This window comes from Aegilops tauschii, chromosome 1, assembly GCF_002575655.3.
Source record: "Aegilops tauschii subsp. strangulata cultivar AL8/78 chromosome 1, Aet v6.0, whole genome shotgun sequence".
Taxonomy (NCBI): Eukaryota; Viridiplantae; Streptophyta; class Magnoliopsida; order Poales; family Poaceae; genus Aegilops; species Aegilops tauschii.
Genome location: NC_053035.3, coordinates 45446451 through 45468622, shown reverse-complemented (window position 1 = coordinate 45468622; position 22172 = coordinate 45446451). Strand labels below are relative to the sequence as shown.

The following is a 22172-nucleotide window of genomic DNA, read 5'->3' as shown; positions in this document are numbered from 1 at the left end:
GTGCCTACGTAGTAAGCTTTCCCGGATTTTACCGTGCTTGTGCACCTTTTTTTTTGCCTGTTTTCGTGGGAAACCATTTTCGGATGTGTTTGGGTGTTTAAGGAAAGAACACCAAGATATGGTGATAAAATCACGTCAATAAATGTGAAACAAGATTATCATAAAATAATAAATCAATTGTGAGAAGAAAGAAGTCTCGCATAGGGATTCATAGAGCAAGATGGCGCATAGTATGATTAATACGAAACTTACATGCTCCCTCCGTCCAGTAATGTAAGAGCGTTTTTGACACAGTTTTTGACACTAGTGTCAAAAACACTCTTACATTATGGGACAGAGGGAGTAGATAATAAGGATACAAAAATATGAGAGGGATCAGAACCAGTATGTACGAAAACCACCTTACCTCCAACTCTTTTTTGCTTCCACATATGTGACGTCTCACCTGTCATACCATACGATTGGTTTAACTCTTCCACTGATGTGGTTCTTTCTTTATCATACACACACATGAGGTAGGTTACACGACACATAACAGTTCAGATCACACAACTAAACGTTACATGTGTGGCACTATGTGCGCACGACTCCCATGGCTGACAGAGCGTGATCTGGTCCATGCAGTGAGCACTCCCTCCTGATGACCCCGGCTGCTGCGGACGCACAAGATGGCCATGTTCTAACACAAAAGCTCTCAAATATCCTCCTTCGGTTAACCACGAGCTTTGTCGAACCATCTATAATATTCACAGGAATACAAGCCAGCGCAGGTGGTTACTTCTTCCATCCGAAGTGTCGTTTCAGGAATCCCGCCTTCTCCTTTTCTGGTAACATATTTATTTACAGTGAGAGGGAGAGCATTATCTTAGATTGCATATACGATGTGAAAAGCGACAGAAATAACATTTTAAATACCACATATAGATTGCCCTTATAACATGTGGATGCTTTTACTGATCAGCTTGGATGAATAGAAATAGTAATAGATGAAGACACTGTATTTTAATTTCCTTTCATAGATGCAATTTTCACCAAAGAATATTCACTGCATGCTAATGAAGGAATTAACAATTGAGAAGTAGGGAATAGCTTGCGGCTGCTTTTACTGATCAACTTGGATGAACATAAACAGAAGTAGATGAAGATTTTGTATTTTCACCGAAGAATATTCATTGCATGCAAACGAAGGAATTAACACTTGAGACTTCTCAATCGGAATACCTTGGATGCGACCTGCATGGTTGATATTAGTAGGGACCGGAGGTCTTGGCAGCACTCCTGCACCTGCCCTTGAAACTGGGACCGGTTTGCTCTCTTTGTTAAGCCAGTCCATGATGGCCCCAGCTGTAGGTCTCTTTTCAGGGTTTGACTTGACACAGTCTAGGCCAATATCAATGCACATTTTTACTTGCCGCAGCTCGTCCGCCCCTAGTGAGGTATACAGCCGTGTTATTTGTGACTCTTCCCTCCAGTTTTCCTCTATCTGTAGAGTATATTAGATCATCAAAGTTTTAAAGGCGAATAATTATTTATTTATAAAAAGTTGAAATTTTGTTCTTTCAATAAAAGCTATCTCATGATCAGAGGGTTAATAAATTTGTCTTACACTCTTAATAAGCACTCCATGGATGCCTTTGATCTCTTGTTGTGTTGCGATTTCTAAAATCATAAGACCCAAGCTGTATATATCTACCGTAGCAAGATATTTAAGATCAGTACCCTTTGAATGGAAGAAATCCGGTGGCAGGTACGCTCTGCAAAAATATATGAACACATCAGTTTAATTAAAGCATATTACGATCAATAGAGTAGCTAAACGTTTCTCACAGAAAAAGACTAGCTAAACCGAGCAGCCACAAAACATAAGACATTTTTCCAAAAAAATAAAACATAGACATGTATCATGAGCAAATTCAGGAGCTAATTTTAAAGCAGTAGCACTGAGAGCATACATACATGGGTCCATTCAGCTTAAGTACCACGGATTTGGTGTTCTTTTCACCAATGAGCTTCGAAAAATCGAACCCTGTGATGCGTGGTATGTAGTTGTGGTCCAGCAATACATTTGACGGGCTTAAATTCAAATGAACAATTGGACAACCTGCACGGCCCTTGTGAAGGTAATCTAAGCCTGCGCAAGTCCCTTTGATCAATTTGTAACGCATTTGCCAATCAATTTCACGAGATCCTTGACCTAGTAAAACAACAAGTAGACATGGAGAGATCAATGAGCAAGGAGCTAGCTTTTTGAACTTTAAATCGTTCGATTTTCCTTCTATTTTTGCAAGCAGTTCCTAAATATTTGCATCCATATATATATGATTTGTACTGGACGTGCAGCTCTCTTCCATCGAAAACAATTGTCAGTAGTTGATTACAGATGTTAAAGAAAACAGTAATTGTTTACGGATGTTAAAGAAAACAGTAGTTGATTAGTGATCGGTATCATTACCCATAAGATAGTCGCGAAGGCTTCCGTTGTGCATATATTCATAGCAGAGCAGTTGTTCGGGACCGTTAAAGAGTTGTGGTAGCGGTTTTCCTTTGAACTGTACCAGTCTATGTCCTCTAGACTGGTCGTGGCAGTAGCTGGCAACCTTTACTATATTCTTATGATCGAGACGAATGAACTGTTCTGCTTCCCTCTTAAACTTTTCAACTGGAATCTCCACTCCAATTAACCTCTTCACGGCTATCATTTCTCTACGTGGAATGTCACCCTGTTCAAATAAATGTACATTTAGTATGCGTGTGTGTGTTAGGAGTATAATTAAGATGGAAGAATATGTTGAACTCAAAGGACATCAGCAAAGCAAAGCACTGCATAGTAACTTACAACTATGTGTACCTTATAAACAAATGCCTTATGACAACCTTTGAATGTACCGTCCTTCCCAACTATTCTTTCGTGTGAGAAATCATCTGTGATTTTCTCCAGGACTTTTAGGTCAGACAGGTCCACCGATGCTGGCAACTTACTTACTAGGTCCGGTTTATCAGGCTCCTGTGTGCTTGTTTCTCCGGTCTTGCCCACAGAGGCGGGTTCCTCGTCACTTGGAAGAAACTCGGATGTTGTCTCTGTCTCCAAAGCTTCTGTATCCGATAAATCGGATTCCTCGTCTCCTGACTGCACTTATATATAACTTACCATGTAAGCATTATGCAATGCGTGATATCAATATTCTCTTAGACATGTCATGTAGGACTAGAGTCGTAAGGTTTCTGCTAAGTTGACAAGGTGTCTTCCCTCGCTGAAGGAGTACCAAGAGTTTGTTTCTGCTAAGTTGACAAGGTGTCTTCCCTCGCTGAAGGAGTACCAAGAGTTTGTTTCTTCTCTAATTTACATGGTGTCTTCGCTTTGTTATGTATTTTCTCTTCCAATTTAGTTTAATTAGCACATATCTTTCGTTGGAGATGGCTTTGTGAACTCTTTATGTTAATCGTAATGGCTAAAGAAAACAAATGTACTTCTGTACTGTGTCTGTGAGGATGTAAGCTTGGCTAAGACTGATTCTTCTCAAACAGTACGTTAGCTAAAGTGAAATGGTAGATAAAGAACAGTTGTTTTCTTATGCTTTCGATTTTCCATACCTGCCAAAGTGATGCTGCAGAATAGTTCATATCTTCCGCTTCATTAAGCCGCTGGATAATCTCCAACAAAGTGGGCCTTTTATGTGGGTTGGGGTCTATGCAGTCCTGCCCAATCTCCATACATGTTCTAACTTGGTGGTATTTGTTTTCCCATGATGAAAACGCTCCTTCTTTTACCAATGTTTTTCTCAAACCCTTAAGTTGCTGTACAAATAGTTTTCTCACATCCTCATCAAACCATCCTTTCTTCCCGATCAATAACTCCCCGATCACAACGCCCAAACTGTATATCTCAGCCTTAAATGACACCATATTATTAGTACAAAACTCCGGTGCCATATATCCGCTGCACATATGTTAGATGTGAGGCAATCGGCCGACTAACTCTAATGCATTTTGGTTATCGAAGTACCTGTGTCAGCAGAAACAAAACAAAATAACCAAGAGGAACGGGTTAGCTTACAATGTTCCGGCGATATTTTCAACAATACGTTCCGTTTCTTCTTCTTCAAACATATCTGGGAGAGACCGAAGTCATAGATTTTAGGCACAAGGTTATCCCCTATTAATATATTGGCTGGTTTGATATCTCCATGAAAAACGTGCATTTCGTCATGGAGATGATGCAAACCTTGACAAATTCCTTTTAGAATTTGATAACGCTGGTTCCAGTCAAGTTCACCATAGTCACCTGCAGAAGTATTGATAATGTCATGAAGTTGATCTGCTTGTCATCTCGAAAGGCTTACATGAGATAGATAGAAATAGATCAAACAGCGAAGCATGTATCCTCTCAAAATTCCTAAATCGCAAACACTTGAAAAACTTAGCTGGCACAGCTGGAAAAATCACCGGACAACATGAGTGGGCGACCCACCCACCCACCAGCCCCTCCCGGCGCGTGCCATTCGGGGCTCGCCGGACAACATGAGCTGCCACCGCCGCCGCCCCGCTTGCCGGAGATTTTTTTTTCCCCGGTTGTTATCCCTGTGTCCACTGTCGTGCCACTGGTGCCCGGTCTGGATCGGCCGCTGCACGTCTCCGGATCCAGGCAGCTGAACTTACTGACGAGGTTCTGGAGACGCCGCCTGTCCTTCGAGGGGGAGGCGTGCGCGTCGCTTCCATCATCGTCGCCCCCGACGCGTCTCTGCAACGCATTCAAGAGGAGGCCGCCATCAATGCCCGGGCGGCAACCCCGCCCCGGGTCTTCCGCTGCAAACGCCGCCCCCGCGCATCGCCTTGCAGAGGAAGTACAGGATGCCCCCTGGAGCCTGGCTGGACGCAGCGACAACCTCCCCTCCCCTCCCCTGGCCTGCCAAACCCCCCCTCCAGCTCCTCACAGGCGGCCTCAAATCCCCCCTCAATTGGTGGGCAAGTGCCTCCATTGTTTCTCCCCACTTCACAGAGCCAAAGCACTAGTTGCCCTGATGTTAGCAAAGCTCTCTGTTATCCCTTAACCAAGAGGAACTAGTTGCTGTAACGTTCCTGTTGGTTGTAACTTGGGTGTTCATCGTCGCCAGTGCTTAATGAAGATCATGGTTGTGCAAAGATCGCTTGCAAGTTGCAACCTCTACTCTAGACAGCAGCCACCCTGACCTCAAACTCCACGCAGCTTCCAGATTATTTCTCTCTTTGTTGTGCAAAGAGCTGGTTCAGCAAGCACACTTCATGCAACCCCGACGGGCTCTAATTGTGAGTGCCACGAGACCCCTAGTTTCCTGATGATAGAACAAAACATAATTTTTTTGAGTTGAAATCTGCAAGGGTTAAGAGCATAATTGGTTTGATGCTAAAAGTTGGCATGCCAAATTTTGGCAAGTGCCAAATATTAACTAGAGATTGGTTGCTTGCCAATTTTTATTGTCAATGTCACAAAAAGTTGCCAAATGTTGGCAACTTCTGATTTTGCCAAATGTGGGTTTGCCAAATATTGGCAATGCCAGATGTTGGTAGCAAACCAATTATGCTCTAGTTTCCTGATGATAGAACAAAACATAGGATTAAGAGCATAATTGGTTTGCTACCAACATCTGGCATTGCCAATATTTGGCAAACCCACATTTGGCAAAATCAGAAGTTGCCAACATTTGACAACTTTTTCTGAGATTGGCAATGAAAATTGGCAAGCAATCAATCTCTAGCCAAAATTTGGCAGTTGCCAAAATTTGGCATGCCAATTTTTGGCATCAAACCAATTATCAAAATTTGGCAACCCAGGTAGACGGGCGACGGTTCATGAGACGATTGCCTCCTCCTCTTGCCACATTGTTTGCTTTCAGGAGTCCAAGATGGAATCAGTGGACCGATTCATCGCCTCCTACCTCGGCGGCAATAGGCTTTCGAGTTTTGTCAGCGTCCGGCTATTGGAACCAAAGGGGGCCTACTCATGCTTTGGGACGATAGTGTCATCCGTATTTCAGACGTCAACTTTACTGAGTTCTGCCTCTCGGCAATGGTCAATGTGATTCACACCGATACCTACTTCATGATCACTAGTGTCTATGTTCCCACGGCCTCCGACAGAAAGGGTGACTTCTTTAACGAGCTAATCTCACAAAAACCCAACAATGGCACTAAATGGATTGTCATGGGCGACTTCAACCAAATCTATCGTGCTTGAGATAAAAATAGAAGGCATGGTAATGCAAAACATACGATTCACTTGGAGCAACGAGCGTCAAAACCCAACTCTTTGCAAGCTTGACTCGATGTTCCGAAATGCCGATTGGGACATGCATTTTAACTCCCATGTGCTCCACTCCATCTCCAATCACTTTCGGATCACTGCCCTCTCCTCCTCGCTGATGACAAGGGGCCCAAGCGACCAAGATGTTTCAAATTTGAGAATTTTCTGTCCTGTCTCCCCGGCTTCTTTGACATCGTGTCAAAGGCTTGGGATGAGCCATGCGAGCACACGGAGCCTTGCCAGCGGCTTTTCCATAAGCTCAGGAAAACGGGGTGGCACTTGGCGAGATGGAGTAAGGGCCTCTTCTCCAAGGCAAAGTTGCATCTTCATGCAGCCCTTCTCGTTATCCTTCGCCTTGACATTGCCCAAGAATCACACGCCCTTTCTGCAGACGAGAGGGACATTCGGGCCAGAAGAAAGGGCTAAGACACCGAGTCGAAGGCCCTAACGATGTCAAGCTTCAGCATCACCCGAGGAACCTTGAGATTGTGCAGAACACACGCCGTTTGCAGAGAGAGAGAGAGAGAGAGAGAGAGAGAGAGAGAGAGAGAGAGAGAGAGAGAGAGAGAGAGCGCGCCTTGGCGAACAACTTCGCCATCAGATGGATGAGGCTAATGGACCAAAAGTAGAAGAGTGTGGTTGCGTCGGCACGACGTTTGGGGAGCAGGGTAATGTATGCCTCGTTGAGTTTTTGAAAGCCTCACGCATTGAGGGATGGCCCCGGCGCCTTACTGGAGGGTAGAGCCTTGACAACGCGCCAAATTTCGGCCTAAAAAATGGCTCATCAAGGGCCTTGATATCGAAAGCACCAGCATGCAGATCCCGAAGGGAGATGGAGAAGTCGCGGTCCTCGGAGGTCTCAAGGGCACCGGTGAAGTGATCAAAATCCCGCAGTGGCAAACGCCTCCGGCGTGGAGACAACTCTATCACCCACCTTGAGCTCGAAGATGTGGTTTTTCTGCTTATGGTACGAGGCATGCATGCATGTTGAAGAAGGTAGGGTCGACATCAGCCTCCCTGAGACAGGCAAACCTCGTGCGCTGCCGAATGATGGAACACTCGAGCGAGGCAAGGCCAAGGTAGGCGGCCTTCAGCCTATGTCGCAACTAGGCCTCCGAGGTCGAGAGCGGCCGAAAGTGCTGAGCGGCGTCCAAATGAGCAATGAGCTCACACGCGATCTGAAGCTGCACCGAGATTTGGCCAATAGACTTGGCACTCCAGCTCTGGAGACGACGTGTGGTAGACTTAAGGCGCACGACGATATGGCGAAATGCATCAGGGGCATGCTCAATGGAGTTCCAAGCCTCAGAGGCGACTAGTTGGAAATCATCAAGCTTCGGCCAAAATCACTCGAAGTGGAACCGCTTGATCCCATGGGTACACGGGACACAATCAAGAAGGAGCGGCCAGTGCTCTGAAGCAGCTGAATAGAGGCACTACAGCAGGCAGTGGGGATGCGCATCCTTCGAGGAGGAGGAGACGATGCGGTTGTTCTTGACAAGAGTAGGAATCTTGCGCTCGCTGGACCATGTGTAGCGCCTACCATGCATACAAATGTCATGAAGTTCCTCGTCGACAAGGAAGCATCGAAAGCGATGCATGATCCGCCGGTTCACGTGCGGGTTATTCTTGTCCGCCTCAGAGACAATCATGTTGAAATCGCCACCAATAAGCCAAGGGCCAGACGTCATGTAGATCGGCAAGGAAAGCCATCTAGTCTTCATCCGCCTAGGGGCCTTAGACGCCGGTGAGCCACCAATAGCGGTTACCGCCGGGAGGGGAGACTAGCGCGCTGATGTGGTGCTCGCTGATGATTTGGTTGCAACTTTACTTTGCTCTGCTAGTTTAATTTTGCTTTTATTCCAATAGTTGCTCATCCTCGTCTTTTCCTTGTTTCATGCTTTCGTTTATCCTCAGACTAGTGAGCATTTACTGATTAAATTTTGTCCCAATTACATTAATTTTTTGTTCTACCGCCTACTTTGCTTATCCTTCTCTGCCCCATTATAGATAGTTGGGTAGAACGAGGGATATTGCGGAAGGAAGAAAAAACCTCCACTTGTTTGGAAATCTGAATTCATTGGCACACACGAAAACTGAAGGAAATTGGTACCAGGTGAGGATGGCAAAGTCAGCACAAGAAGTGGTGAAGTGGCAGCAGTAGTAGTTTCAATTTGTTCCTGCAAGTGATATACTTTGCTCATTCTAGTTAGTTAAAACTTTTGTTCCACTAGAATTTTGATTTGTTCCATGGGCACCGAAATTTTGTTGCACAAGCCTCTAATAGTTTTCTTGTATTTGTCACAATATTTGTTCCACTTGTAGCCAAGTTTTGATTCACGAGCACTATAATTTTGTGCCTTATGTTCTAAAAAAATTAATGTTTTAATATTTCTTATGATTTGGTCCACTTTGTCTAAATTTGTGTTCTACGACTGGTCATGTTGGTTTCAGTTGCGCTAAAATTATAGTCTACTTTTTTGTTCCACTGGTATTCATTCTTTGTTCTGTGAGCACAAAGTAAAAAACAGCCACACAAACAGAAACACCAAAATAAAGAGAGGGAATTATTGCTAGGGCGGGCATGCCGTGTTATCGATCTTACCGATATGTGCATCAAGGGTTCCTTTAGGCGCATATTCCACAAAGATCAACCTTTTCACGAGCTGTGCGTAAACATGTCGCCCGTGGTGTTTGATGAATTGGCGTTGTATTTGACTACAGTAGCCCATGAATCGCACTGTGTTCTTGTGAGTGGCCTTCATTGTGATAAACACTTCATTTTGAAATGCACTTTCATTCATATAAGCAATATTGCTAAGCCTCTTAACAGCAATACGTAACCCACTTGGAAGCACCCCCTGTATATTTGACCACAATAAGAAGTTAGTAATTGACAAGATAGGAATTGCTTAATATCTAAGGAGATACTGTATGAGTTTAATCATACCAGGTAAACCACTGCGAATCCACCTCGGCCAATTCGAGATTCATGGGAGAAATCATTTGTTATGTGCCTGAGAAGCGGCAACGTCAGACTCATTGGCTCCGCAGTTGGATCGCGTACGACGCCTTCCAGTGCATCTAGCTCCGCCCTCTGGAACTCGTATCCGCCCATTTCCGAGTATGCGAGCAAGAAGCTTTCTAGCAAGCAATAGCTCGCATATAGATATGGATTATGGATATGAATATGGTTGCCAGCTTCTCCTTCATTCGTTGCTGCACAAAGCAAATCAAGCAGAAGATAAGTAGGTAGCTAAAGTCTTACCAGAAAGCAGCTACCTAGTTGCATCTTAATTACTCACCTGGAGATTGGAGGAGGAGGAGAAAGCAGCTAGCTAGGAGCAAAACTGGGCTTGCTTCTCGTCTTGTAGATCATGAGCGGATCAATCATTCCCAGGCTCAGCAGGCAAAGGCGTTGACCGGGGGGAGAATAACAAGTCGATCCAGATCCGGAGCTCTAGCGCTGTGCCAATGGCCCGATAAGCAGAGTACTAATAAATGATCGGTCGGCCCTTTGTCTGAAAAAAAATTTTGACCGGTCGGCCTGGTGACCGAGGGACCTTGCATTTCCTAAGACCCGATCAACTTGTTGAATTACCATACACATGCCAGATTAATAATTAAAAAAACGGCGGGGACAGAGGCAGCTTGCATTTTTTAACACAACACAGTCAAAGTCGCTCACATAAACAGCACTCACACCTCTGTGAACACATGCACGTATACCCTACCCTATAAATACCTCCAAGAGTCTGAGCCGATATAGCATGTTGAGATTGACGAAAGCCTGAAATAAATCTAGAAAAATGTGAGCATCAATATTAAGTTTGGGACTGGATGAATCTGGTTGGATGGGGTTACCGCAGACCTTCTAACTATCCAATCACAGATTGGTTCGCGGCAGCCTGCATTTTAAAAGCACGCTCTTGAGGAGATCATCGGATCCGTCTCGTTGAATTTATTTATGAATTTATGTACTCGGCGGCCAGACATCAGCGGGGCGCATGTGCATGACCGAGGGGGTGAACGGGGCTGCGACAACGTCTGTGGGAAGAGGTGCCGCCATGGGCGAGAAGAGGCGAAATAATCTTTGGAGAAGCACAGGTGCCTGCTCAAATTTGAGGAAGAAAGGGAACTTTTTAATATATATTTTGATAATGAAACTTGTTTTAATATATTTAAAGTTGTATTGAGACAACCATTCACTTAATTGGTTTTAGGATCAATCTTGCATTTTAATATTGCGGCTTTTTCATGCCACGAATTTACCCGATTCATATTTTTTTTTCACACACAGCACAGTCATCTCAACTTTGTGGCTCTTTAGTAACACATATACTAATCATCATTGTTAAGGAAATCGTTAACTTGGTAGCTGCTCGCAATGGCGAATCTAGAAATAAAATGAACGGTGTGCACATTTAAAAGAAATGAAGTCTATTTCAATTACCTTGCATGGGCCTTAAAAATCAGCTAATTTTTACATGGTGAAAAAATGTTTTTCAACACCTGGCACACCCGTTGGTACGCCACTGGCTGCTCGGTTGGCTGGTGAGTAGGGAATTAATAGGCTAATCAGCAAGTTAATGGCCATTTAATTAATTAATTAATTAAATGATTTATCAGTTTATTGACTACTTGGTGACCCTACGGATAAGGATTAATCGCAAGTTAACTGGTTAATTATCGTGCGAATTCTTGAACATGGCTAATAGAAAAAAGACTTGAATTATCACAAGAAATCCAAACAATGTGGTCAAATCCTCTGTCCCACTTGAAGAAACAGGATTTAATACATCACATGTTTGTTTGATTATTTTTGAGATGTTCTTTCTCATGTACGTCTAGGTGTGTACGTAGCCAAGCAACAAGTGCCCACTTCTCCACCACCACATGTGCCTTATCATCCTGCTGACCTTATCCTTACCAGGCTGTAACACCGTATGAACTAACTGACTTTTCTTCTTCTTTTTCTCTCTTACTTAGTTTTTTCCATGGCCACTGCAAGTTCCTGCTGCCGATCACCTCACCATTATCCAACCAAACTGTTGCCAGCAGCGTGTTCTGCTCGTTTGGGCGATTCTATTTTTGTGTTTTATGGAGCTTCTCGCTGCCTCCTCACCCGACAGCTTGTTTGCTTCAGTATACGCAATCTGAGCATGGGATTGCTAGGACGGTAAATGTGCATCCGCTTCAAAATATGCAAAATCAGAGCATTTTGCTTCAGTAAAAGTTTCTGAATCCCCTGTGTTTGTAAGCGTCGTAATTTGGTGGGTCTAGGGGTAAAGTTGCGAGTTTGCAAGTGTCCCACTCTCGATTAAGGGAAGCAGTTGTCCGTCGGGTTCTGCGTGCGTCATGATGTCATTGTAGTAGTACCGGTGATAACGATTGGCCAACAATTTCTCTGCATTATGCCGATCAAAATTTCCGATATTGGATCCCACAGAAAAATAATCTAATACTTGAATGTGTCCTTCAATTGTGTGTGTGTGTGCGTGCGTGCGTGTGTGTGTGTGTGTGTGTGTGTGTGTGTGTGTGTGTGTGTGACTTTGTGAACATCTGCTCCTATCTGCCGGTGCCACTGGCAATACAGGCAGCGTCCATGTAATCTGTAACGCTGGCTTGGGATAAGCCACGCTGGAAACAGGAAAAAACACGCAGCAGAAGCACATCGTTTGCGTCTTAAGAAGTGATGAGTAGAATTCTCTGCATTGAGTCGTAAACTTGTAATCAGCCTGTGTGAAGTTGTAACCGCCGTGTTGTGATCACAACTCTGTTTTGGGTGAATGTTCAATGTGTGATATGGCCATGGCTACCACTAGCACGGATACTGTTTGTATTGATTTATTAGGTACATCAAGGTTGAAAGTTGAAGGTGACCATGTGCCAAATTATATAGTTTTTAATCAGAAGCATGAAGAGGAAGTTGAAGCATTAGTTGCTATAACGTACATGCATGCTGGTTTTGTGGATGGTTCATCACATGAGAATTACGAGAAGAAACCACGAGCATCGTTGGAAATTACTAACATGCATGCTTGTGTACTTGCATGCATGTGCATCCAGCCCTTCATGCATGATATGCAAGACTTTGTTTTTAGTGAACCTGATGGGCATGCACAGGGGAGACACATGCGAAGTATATACCCTGGGAGAATCCACGTGCTAATCTGGTCGTTTTCTTCGTTTAAAAAAGGCAAGATGTTTAATTCTCAGGCTATAGCAGGGCGCCTATCCGGCTACTACTTTGCACGTACGAGACCACCGGATGACAAGGAAATATACATTCGGTGTACTTCGGAAAGTTGGGATTTCGTGACTTTGCAGGAGATTGGATGGGGGCCACCGGCAATATATGCGTACAAAATCATCTGGAGACAAGGTTTTGTTAGTTTGTTAATTATGGAATTAGAAGTTCGCCGAGATGTAAAAGGCAATATTTATTAGATAGAGTTCAGATTAGTTTTTTTCCCCATCTAGCTAGCCACAATACGTTGCTTGTTTTCCAAGGTAGACTAGGGTGTACGGCCACAATATAAGGCCAAGTCAATGTGTCATGAAAGGGTAGGTTATTTTGTGATGGAATTAGACACCACGTGTGTTTAGGCCACTGGCCATTATCGAGTTTAGAGAATTCTTATCAAAATCTCTACTGGCGTGTGAGTTCATGCGACGCGGCGCGTAGGGGATTACAAGCTGAGCCTATACAGTTCGTCCACGTTATTCCTTCGGATTGAGGGGTTGGCGTGTTGTTTCCGTGGGATTTGCGAACATCTTCATAAACCCGCGACTTGTTCTTGCTGCGATAAAGATTTGTGCCGTGAAAGATCGGGCCAACAACGGATCGACCCTCGTCTTGAGGTTCGCTCCTCATCAATGTGCTTGCATGCTTAACTTGCTGATTAGTCATCAAACTTCTGAATATTGCAAGCACCATTGGTTCAGTACAACTTGCATCAGTTACATCATATCGTTTTAGTTTGTTTTAATAAATGATGGCTCGGGTGCGTCCTGAAAATCATCTCACATTTTCATGACAGCATAGCTCCGACCCAAGTTCAGAAATGGACCGAACTCTCTGCAACTGACTACAGTACTTGGACTGTCTAAATGATGCAAGCCACACACTTTGCTTCGTATAGATCACATGAATGCGAAACATAGAAAGATAAGAATACAGAAAGGATCCAATATGCAGTAAAACTACCTCCGGCCCCTTCCACAGATGTGGCGCATCGCTTGCGGTACCAGAAGATTTGTGTAACTTTCCCACTCATGGGGTCAGGTTACACACTAAATGCTACTTGTGTCACTGTGTGACTCGCGTTGGCTGACAGAACATGATCCCAGTCCATGCAGTGAGCGCTCCCCCTCCTCATGATCAACTCAGTCAGGCAGCTGCAGATGCCACGTTCCAACAGTACCAACCACGAGCTTTGTTGAACCATCATATAATTTTCACCGCCGGGAATGAATCGTTTCTTAAATCCTGTCCACTTCAAAGAATTCTCCTCCTCCCTCAGGTGGCTACTTTCTTCCGAAGATTCGTTTTATGAATCCCGCCGGCTTCTCGTTTCCTGGTATAACATATAATAAATGTACAAAAGCATTAGACAAGTTTGATCCAGCTGGGAATATATATTTGCTTCGCTGGATTAAAACTGTAATCAATTTCATGTAAATACTTAAGATTGTGTAAACATCGGTAGCCTTGCTGACCTTTGATTGACCAGTGAGTCAAAGGCATATATTTAGTCACAACAGTAGATGCACACTTGAAAAAAGACACAGAAACAAGACCGCATGCATCGTTCTGATGCAAAGGCCGGGGGTTATCCTCCTTTTCCCCAAAAAAAGAAACAAGATCGTAGGGAGTCTTCAACACGAGTATCCATGGACGAAGATGAGTGTTTTTTTTTCTGCCGGATAGATGAGTGTTTTATTTGAAAAGGAGGAAGCCCTTGGTCTTATAACTTTGTGTGAAATGCTTTACTGGTCGATTTGGATGAACAGAAGTAGATGAAGACATTTGGATTGTTTGAATCCTCTTGATGCTACATTTTGGGTCAATAAAGTATGCCCTTCATTGAAAAAAGATCTTTATCGAATTTGTTTTTGACAAAAGATGAAGATTTTGTATTTTAATTGTTTTCACAAATGCAGTTTTCATCAACAAATATTCATTAACACTAGAGGGCTCCGGAATGGGAAAACCTTGGATGCGGTCATCTGCATGGGTGATATTAGTTGGGACAGGAGGTCTTGGCACTCCTCCTGGACCTGCACTTGGAACTGAGACTGTAGGTCTTGACACTCCTCCACCTGCTCTTGGGGCTGGGACTGGATTGACCCCTTTATCAAGCCAGAGCATGATGTCCCTAGCGGTAGGTCTCTTTTCAGGCTTTGACTGGACGCAGTGTAGGCCAATATCAATGCACATTTTTACTTGCTGCAGTTCGTCAGCTTCTAGTGAGGTATACAACCATCTTATTTGTGACTCTTCCCTCCAGTTTTCCTCTATCTGTAGAGTATATTAGATCATCAAATATCTAAGGGCAAATAATAATTATTTTTAGGTAAGGTTGAAATTTATTGTTATTTTCTGTCAAGCAATAAAAGCTATCGCATGATCAAAGTGTTAAAACAAATCGTCTTACACTCTTAATAAGCACTCCGTGGTTGCCTTTGATCTCTTGTTGTGTTGCTATCTCTAGAATCATAAGACCCAAGCTGTATATATCCACCATAGCTAGATATTTGAGGTCAGTACCCTTGGAGTGGAAGAAATCTGGTGGCAGGTAAGCACTGCATAATATATGAACATATCAGTTTAATTAAAACATATTACAGTCAATCGACTAGCTAAACCGATAGGCCACAAAATATAGACATTTAATTTCTTCGAAATGAACATAACATAGACACGTACGTATCATGAGCAAATTCGAGAGCTAATTTTCAAACCAGTAGCACTGAGAGCATACATACATGGGCCCATTAAGCTTAAGTACCAGGGATTTGGTGTTCTTTTCCCCAATGAGCTTCGAAAAATCGAACCCTGTGATGCATGGTACGTAGTTCTTGTCAAGCAATACATTTGACGGGCTTAAATTCAGATGAACAATTGGACAATCCGCACGGCCCTTGTGGAGGTAATGTAAGCCTGCGCAAGTCCCTTTGATCAATTTGTAGTGCATCTCCCAATCAATTTCACGAGATTCTTGACCTAATAAAACAACAAGTAGAGAGGGAGGGATCAATGAACGAAGACCTAGCTTAGTGAAGTAAACTATAAATGGATTGGTTTTCCTTCTATTTCTGCAAGCAGTTCCTAAATTATATCGATCCATCCATATATGATTTGTACTGGACGTTGCAGCCCTCCTCCATTGAAAGCAATTGTCCAGTAGTTGATTACAGATGTTAAAGAAAACAGAAATTGTTTACGGATGTTAAAGAAAACAGTAATTGATTGCAGATGTTAAAGATAACGTAATTGTTAGTGACCGGTATCATACCAACAAGATAGTCGCGAAGACTTCCGTTGTGCATATATTCATAGCAGAGCAGTTGTTCGGCACCATTAAACAGATGTGGTAGTGGTTCTCCTTTGAACTGTACCAGTCTATGTCCTCTAGATTGATCGTGGCAGTAGCTGGCGACCTTTACTATATTCTTGTGATCTAGACTAATGAACTGTTCTGCTTCCCTCTTAAACTTTTCAACTGGAATCTCCACTCCAATTAACCTCTTCACAGCTATCATTTCTTGACATGGAATGTCGCCCTGTTCAAATATATATACATTTAGTATATGTGTGTGTGTGTGTGTGTGTGTGTGTGTGTGTGTAATCAAGATCAATGAAGATGTTGAACTCAAAGGACAGCAGCAAAGCAAAGCACCACATCGTAACATACAACCATGCCTACCTTATAAACAAAAGCCTTATGTGAACCCTTGAACGTACCGTCCTTCCCAACTATTCGTTTGTGTGAAAAATTATCTGTGATTTTCTCCAGGACTTTTAGGTCAGACAGATCCACCAACGCAGGCAACTTACTTACTAGGTCTGGTTTATCAGGCTCCTGTGTGCTCGTCTCTCCAGTTGTGTCTGCAGAAGCGGGTTCCTCGTCACTGGGAAAAAACTCGGTTGTTGTCTCTATCTCCAAAGCTTCTGTGTCCGATGAATCGGATTCCTCATCTCCTGACTGCACTTATATATAAATCAACATGTAAGCATGTATGCAATGGGTGACATCAGTATTCTCTTAGATGTATCATGCATGTAGGAGTAAAATCGTAGGATTTCTGCTAATTTGAAAGGTGCCTTCCCTCGCTGAAGAGACCATTACTTCATGCAAGAGTTTGGTGTTTCTCTATTTTACACTGTGTCTTCCCTTTGTCATGTATTTTCTTTCCTTATTTAGTTTAATTAGCACATATCTTTCGTTAGAGATGGCTCTGCGAACTGCTATATGTTTAGCCTAATGGCCGAACAAAAGAAATGTACTACTGTACTGTGCTTGTGAGGATTTAAGTCTGGCTAAAACTGAATTTTTTATCAATCAGTACGTTAAAAAGATGGATAAAGAACAGTCCTTGTGCTTTCGATTTGCCATACCTGCCAAAGTGATGCCGCAGAGTAGTTCGTGCTTTCGGTTTCATCAAGCAGCTGGATAATTTGCAATGCAGTAGGCCTTTTATCTGAGTCGATTTCCATGCAGGTATACCCAATCTCCAGACATGTTCTAACTTGACGGTATTTGTTTTCCCATGATGAAAACGCTCCTTCTTTTACCAACTTTTTCCTCAACTGTTTCAATACCTGTACAAATTTACACCAATACATGGGTCAGAAATGGCTCAGCGACATTCTCTGTTTTGGGGAATTAGCACCCACTAAAGTCCAAATAAAATTATGGCAGCACTTCGATCCAGATATAGTTTGAAAAGTTCTGCTCACTTGTAATACACTTGGCTCCAACCATCTATTCCCAGTCAACAATTCCATGATTATAACGCCTAAGCTGTATATGTCAGACTTAGTTGACCAATGACCTTGAAGCATCTCCGGTGGTATATATCCTCTGCATATGTGTGTATATACAAAGTCTAATGCATTATGATTACCGAAGTACCAAGTGACACCGGAAAAAAAAAATTTACCAAGAGGATCGGTTTACAGCTTACCGAGTCCCGTAGACGTTTTTGGTATAACCTGAAGTTTCTCCTTTATCTAAGAGCCTGGACAAACCAAAGTCGTGTATTTTTGGCACGAGATTAGCCCCCAGCAATATATTGTCTGGTTTGAGATCTCCGTGAAGAACATGTGCTTCATCATGGAGGTGACGCATACCCTGACAAATTCCTTTTAGAATTTGGTAACGCTGGTTCCAGTCAAGTCCTCCATGAAACTCATCTGCAAAAGTATTGATAATGAATTGGTCAAAACATGACATGAAGTTGATATTGTAATCCCGAAAGGCTTTCATATATAGAATGAAATAGATGGAATTATAGCATAGATTAAATAGTTTTTAAGGGTATTATAGCATGACATGAACCATTTTACTCAACAATCAATAGTTTTTTCTACGGGTATTATAGCATAGATTCACTATAGCAGATGCCATCAACCTCCATGGTCCACTGTTGCAACTCATGTTCTTGTGAAGCTTTCTATGCATCATTTTGACAGGAAGGTCTTTCTTTTTGATTCTTTTGGATCAGAAAATTGTAATTCCATTCCTACTGCTTTTGGGCAGCTTCCTGTTATGTTATTTCTTAAGCTTAGAATAGACTTTATGTAAATGTTGTAAACCACTTGTTGAGTGTGACTTCATTTTGGCAAGCCCTTCACATGTTGTTGTGTTATACAATGTCATGCTAATGTGTTATACTAAATTACTTGTGTTGTTTGTCTAAGCTTCGATGTGTCGGCTTGTTTTTACTTCTCACTCTTGTGCTTCTCCATGCTTCGCTAGGTATTCTATTGCATCTGCTTGCCCTCCATTTATTTTCCATGCTATCCGCTACTGCTCGGAACTGCGCCTCAAGTAACTGTTCCATTTTTGTACCTTCCAATTGAACCATCATGTACTAATTTACAATCCCAACTATGAATCGTACTTTCCTTTTGTTAATTTATAATTGTCTACCCCATCACATGTTGACTGTACTTGCGCTGACTAAATCCCATTAGACCAAAGATAAGACTATATCCCACCATACTGCCACACTACTTCTTGCAAACCAATTAATATTAACCTCCCTTATGTTGCTCACAAATATATGGGTCAATATATGCAGATGTAACTAACGTTCATGATCATGTCTTTCTATATTTAAGATAATTCCAAATAGAAGGGCGCAACATCACGCGCCATCAATGATCTAGTATATGTTAGAGCAAAGTTGAATAGCAATTGGTCATTTCCATGAATTATATGTTGGTTCTAAAAATGATAGGTATGCATAGATCATTGAATTTGATAAGCTTAATTCTTTGCAATAGCTTTGCGAAGTTGAGGTAGTGATAGATTATTATTTGAGTAAATGGCCAACGTTTAGTATGGAATATCGGTGTTAAAGTTCATGGGGCCAAACACTCATTAATTACATAAAAGTGGAAGCCGCTGGTATTAGCAGCGAGGTCTCAGTCTAAGGGCATCTTAAAGTGGCACTCACATTGTGTACTGATCGGGAGCAGCCGATGATTAACTTCTCCCAACCTCTCCCCCTTGGGTTTGGGGGCTACATTTCTTCGGGTCCGTTATTAGGCTCTGGCAATAAGTACTTGAGTTCATATGACCGGGTAATATCGGGAATTGATATATAGGTGGTAAATGTTTTTGGAGATGTTAAATAAATGATAAAAGATTCTAATATTGATTAGGAGGCTTTTAGAATATTAAATATCAGCGGGCTAAAAGAAAACACTAAAAGGCCTAGTGGTGGAGAGTTATTGAGCCCTAGGGCCCAATAACATAAGTGGTGCCCCCTTAGCCTTTTCGAATGCCTAGGGGAGGCCGAATTTGGAAGGGGAGGAGGAAAGCAAGGGGACGGGTCCTCCTCCCCTTGTGGCACCCCTCCCCTCTCCCCAACCTATATATAGTTTTGGGAGCCTCCTCTAGCTCTGTAGTTCTAGTTTAATTTAGAGTTGATCTAATTAGAGCTAGACCTAGAATTATCTCGGTGGATGCAGCTGACACAAGAATTCATCTTTTTATGGACCCAACTAACACAAGAAGTATCTTGTGGACACAACTGACACAAGATTTTGATCACATACGCGATTTCGTGGACATATCTAGCACAAAAACTCAAGTGACCACACACACAGTGTCTTGTGGACGCAACTTACATGGCAACACAAACCTGTGCCACCAGTGACACAACTTACCGGGAGCACTACCTCCTCATTGCCGGCGGCGCAACTTACCAAACAACATTTCCTTGCTCAATAGAACAAGGTTGGTTCAACTTCTACACATGCTTGAGCAAAATGTGCGTCTGCATTGCCTTATTTCTTTGTCTTGAGACATTCCCTAGAGAAATGCCCATAGTCATTACATTATATCAACGAACATATGCCTTACCGAACTTGCGCCTTTTCTTGCTGGAGCCATTGCTGCCCCCATTCCTCTTGAACCTGGACTCCCACTCAGTGCAGGTCAGCACCAAGTGCTCCTGGCCAGCATCACCAATTCCTCCTATACGCTCATCATATGCCTTCAACCGTCTAATAACCTCTTCCACCGTCATGGTTTTGAGGTCACCAAATTGTTCAATGGTCGAAGCAATTTGGAGAGACATGTTGGGGATGGCATGAAGGAACTTCTTCATAGCGCAAGTCTCCTCAAACTTCTCGCCAAGTACCCTAACCTTGTTGAGGATGGTCATCAACCGCGCAGCGAAATAATCAACCGATTCAGACTCCTTCATGTGCAACCCCTCAAATTTCATGTTGAGAGTTTGTACCTTGGCGTCCTTCACGCGCTCACCACCCATTTGCATGATCTTTAGGGTCTCCCAAGTCGCCTTGCATGTCTCCTTTTCGGACACCGGGAAGGGCATGTCCTCTAGTATCCCTTGATAAATGGCAGCCAACGCCATTTGATCCTTCTTCTCCTCCGTGGGCACCTCCTGATCTTTTGGCTTAGCAGCATCCCAACCCTGGGCTAGTATGGACACATTCATCTTGATGGGCCATGTCGAGCAGTTGCCCTTTGTGAGCATAGGATGTCTAAGGGAAACAATCTCTCCTCCTTTCTTCATATTTCACTCAATCTAATTACACATGGCTCTGATGTCAATTGTTAGAACTACTAGGTTCTCAAACCAAGATTCAGTCACTGTTTTCTCACACGCGTGGCGGAGGCAGGATTTTCAAAATCTGAATGTTGGCGAGGGGGGGCTAGAGTAAAAAAAGTAAAGTCTACACTGTTCATATGAAAAATAGGCTTAAATTAATGATATTAGAGGGGGAGGGGGGCAAGGCCACTGCTGCCCCCTGTCTCCGCCACAACACACATGCACACAAGAAACTACTATGAAAATCTCTCTATGCTAATCTTAATAGCAAAACTTACATTGTACATATGGGTGCATCTTGGTATATAGGCTTTAGGGGTGGTGCTACAGTAACCACCCTACACAGCATAGATGTGCCCCTGGAAACCACAACTAGCTGTTACAACCCACCTTATCTCATCTTGCTTAACTACTATCCTAGAAGGGCGACTACTACAGGACACAAGGATTATCCTAACACAACTTACCAAACTCAGATTGGCTTCTTGCACATGACAAGATTACACTAGTAGAAAAAGGGGCTTTTACCCCGGTTGGTAAGGGCCTTTTGTCCCGATTATCGAACCGGGACTAAAGGGTCGTTACTAAAGCCCTAACCCTTTAGTCCTGGTTCTTACACGAACCGGGACAGAAGGTCCTCCACGTGGCCGCTGCTGCCAGCCCAGGCAGGGCCTTTTGTCCTGGTTGGTGTCACCAACCGGGACCAATAGGCATCCACGCATCAGCATTTCAGGGGCTGGGGTTTTTGTTTTTTTTTGAAAGGGGGGGGGTTGGGGGTTTTGGGGGGTTAATTTAGGTGTTTCATATATTGTGTTAGCTAGCTAATTAATAGAGAGAAGTGTCCTCTCTTATCTCCGTGCTTGGTCGACGCTACGTACTATATACGTATGGAGAGGACTAGACACGCTAGCTAGTAAGCAAATGAAGGAAACAGAAGATCGTCATGAACATATGCATACAGAGAGAAGTGATATCAACCACCTCTCCTTCTCCGAGAGATTGGTCGAACAACAAGTTCTCGTATATCTATCTGACACTACCGGCTACATATATACAATAATTATCTCTTACAATATAATCTCCTAATTAAATTGTAAGAACACAGGGTCCACATAGTATTCTCCGTTTTCAGCGATCACGTGGTCAAGGAAGAATGCCGCCAATTCCTCTTGAATTACTCGTATACGATCTTCTGCTAGGAGTTCATCCCGCATCCGAAACATCTAATTTGAAGAAGGGGGTCAATACATATATATATGAATAAATGAAACTCGACACAAATGATGGTAATAAAATAAAATTGTGAATATTATTGCTTATGCACTTCATATTGTTCGTCAGAGTAGCCCCACTCACAGGTCGTGTGGCGGATAGACTCGCAAATGTAGTATCCACAGAAATCATTCCCTTGTTCCTGCCACAACCACTTTACAAGAAATAGAGGTCAATCTAACTGATAAGCAAGCATGCTAAATGGTATTGATGAAACTAGCGCTTGAATCACTAGGAGATGTGCGGAACATGCTACTATAGTACTTACTTTCGGGTGTCTAAATTGCAGCTTCTTCGGCAGTCCCGG

At 43.1% G+C, this 22172-nt stretch overlaps 2 protein-coding genes across 3 annotated transcripts in view; both read right to left on the bottom strand.

Annotated features, from left to right (window-relative positions):
- Positions 1-389: 389 nt before the first annotated feature.
- Positions 390-9876, bottom strand: LOC109782836 (uncharacterized). 2 transcript variants are annotated; one of them, XM_045231893.2, is made up of 12 exons: positions 9583-9876; positions 9228-9496; positions 8883-9138; positions 4223-4282; positions 4055-4109; positions 3592-3937; positions 2837-3127; positions 2453-2720; positions 1957-2194; positions 1607-1754; positions 1222-1483; positions 390-824 (listed from the first exon to the last, which is right to left on the bottom strand). In XM_045231893.2, exons 2-12 carry the CDS (start codon positions 9393-9395, stop codon positions 775-777), a joined length of 2142 nt encoding a protein of 713 aa, XP_045087828.1. In that variant the 5' UTR covers positions 9396-9496; positions 9583-9876; the 3' UTR covers positions 390-774. The 2 variants fall into 2 exon arrangements, with proteins under 2 accessions (XP_045087828.1, XP_020197053.1); XM_020341464.4 differs by having other exon boundaries at positions 2849-3127.
- Positions 9877-13573: 3697 nt separating this feature from the next.
- LOC141041343 (uncharacterized) overlaps positions 13574-22172 on the bottom strand; it is a 30987-nt gene continuing 22388 nt past the window's right edge. The window contains exons 3-12 of the mRNA XM_073507482.1: positions 17471-17699; positions 17242-17367; positions 16902-17115; positions 16210-16488; positions 15799-16066; positions 15269-15506; positions 14938-15085; positions 14603-14801; positions 14495-14560; positions 13574-13857 (exon numbers count right to left, since the gene is read on the bottom strand). Coding sequence (XP_073363583.1) covers positions 13808-13857; positions 14495-14560; positions 14603-14801; positions 14938-15085; positions 15269-15506; positions 15799-16066; positions 16210-16488; positions 16902-17115; positions 17242-17367; positions 17471-17699 — 1817 coding nt within the window. The 3' untranslated portion in view covers positions 13574-13807. The remainder of the gene's footprint in view (positions 13858-14494; positions 14561-14602; positions 14802-14937; positions 15086-15268; positions 15507-15798; positions 16067-16209; positions 16489-16901; positions 17116-17241; positions 17368-17470; positions 17700-22172) is intronic.

What these genes read in the sequence shown, in the direction of transcription:
- LOC109782836 (XM_045231893.2), bottom strand. Translation starts at nt 9,395, where the DNA reads ATGGGCGGATACGAGTTCCAGAGGGCGGAGCTAGATGCACTGGAAGGC. An exon ending in GAAAATATCGCCGGAACATT is followed by an intron (nt 3,938 to 4,054) that starts GTAAGCTAACCC and finishes ACATATGTGCAG; the next exon opens with CGGATATATGGCACCGGAGT. An exon ending in TTTATAAGGTACACATAGTT is followed by an intron (nt 2,721 to 2,836) that starts GTAAGTTACTAT and finishes TTATTTGAACAG; the next exon opens with GGTGACATTCCACGTAGAGA.